This window comes from Plasmodium cynomolgi, assembly GCF_000321355.1.
Source record: "Plasmodium cynomolgi strain B DNA, scaffold: 1270, whole genome shotgun sequence".
In the NCBI taxonomy this organism is placed as follows: Eukaryota; Apicomplexa; class Aconoidasida; order Haemosporida; family Plasmodiidae; genus Plasmodium; species Plasmodium cynomolgi.
This window is the reverse complement of record NW_004193222.1, coordinates 1-1213: the sequence shown is the minus strand read 5'-3', so window position 1 is coordinate 1213 and position 1213 is coordinate 1. Positions and strand designations below refer to the sequence as shown.

The window sequence follows — 1213 nt, the reverse complement described above, 5'->3', positions numbered from 1 at the left end:
CCATAGCAGTGGACATACTAAGTTTTTTAGGACTACTTGATTGATGTACTCCACTGGAATCAAATTCTGATTTTTGTTCTAATTTTAGTTCTTGTATTACTGTATCGGTTGAGCAAATGGGAATATTTTTAGTTTCCTCAGCATATAATGATGGTAGTTTTCCTATTAATTTTTCTTTTGTAGAAATATATGATGTAAAAAATGCTTCAAATTCCTTTAATTTATAACAAGTATTGGGTTTTCTAGAACTGTTAAATGTTTGACCATTGCAATATATTTTATTCATCTCCTTGTATATATTAGCACATTCATAAATAAATTTTAGACATGAACATTGATTTTCATCATCTTTATTATTTAAGATACTTAAAATGTCATACACATATTCTTGCAAATTTATTAACTTTATTATTTTATTAGGGTCGTGATATTTATCCTTATATAAATAGTAACTGCAGTAGGGATGGTTAACACGTTTTTCCAATATTCCATTAGATACATCGAATATTTTCGTAAAAGCATCTTGTTGAACATCATAATCCTTTATTATGTAGTATAACCAGCTATTTAAGTTTCTACAACGTTCAGAATTATATTTAGCAGTATTCGTTTCAGAAGAAAATATTCCTAAATTTCTGAGAAGTTTTATACATATATCTTTGTACCGTTCTTCATCATTTTCTACTAGTTTCATAATTCCTTTACACGTTTCATCATAATAATATTTATAATTGTCCGAATTATCTACTGTTTTATTAAATTCCTCATATAATTTCCATATTTTATTTAGAAAGGGGTACTGAAAATAAAAGATAAAACATATTAAACATTATTTATATAAAACTATTTTTGTTATTGGACAAACATAATATCATAATCGAAAAAATTATGCATGAAAAATTATTTTGATAAATAATATAATATTACATTCTTTCTTAATTCTTTGGTATCCACCTTAATTTCAGACATATTACTTAATTGGTATAATAGAATATAATAAAGTGTAAATTCGTATGTGTGATTAATTAAAAAATATACATGAGTATATTATCTTTTATTTGACAATAAATTATAAATATACTTAAACACGTTTTATCATTATATCATACTTTATTTTGTTTAGGTATACATAAAAATATGAATATTATTATTGTAAGAAAGAAAAATATAATAAATATTATAAAAAATAAAAATTATATATATAATATAATGC

The 1213-nt window shown here is 22.7% G+C and overlaps 1 protein-coding gene across 1 annotated transcript; it reads right to left on the bottom strand.

Moving 5' to 3' along the window:
• Positions 1–264: 264 nt before the first annotated feature.
• Positions 265–969, bottom strand: PCYB_007370 (hypothetical protein; the record flags this gene model as incomplete). The annotated part of the gene is made up of 2 exons (XM_004228158.1): positions 265–799; positions 928–969. Coding segments are annotated over 2 exons (577 nt in total), but the record flags the coding sequence as incomplete, so codon positions are not given.
• Between the last annotated feature and the right edge of the window lie 244 nt (positions 970–1213).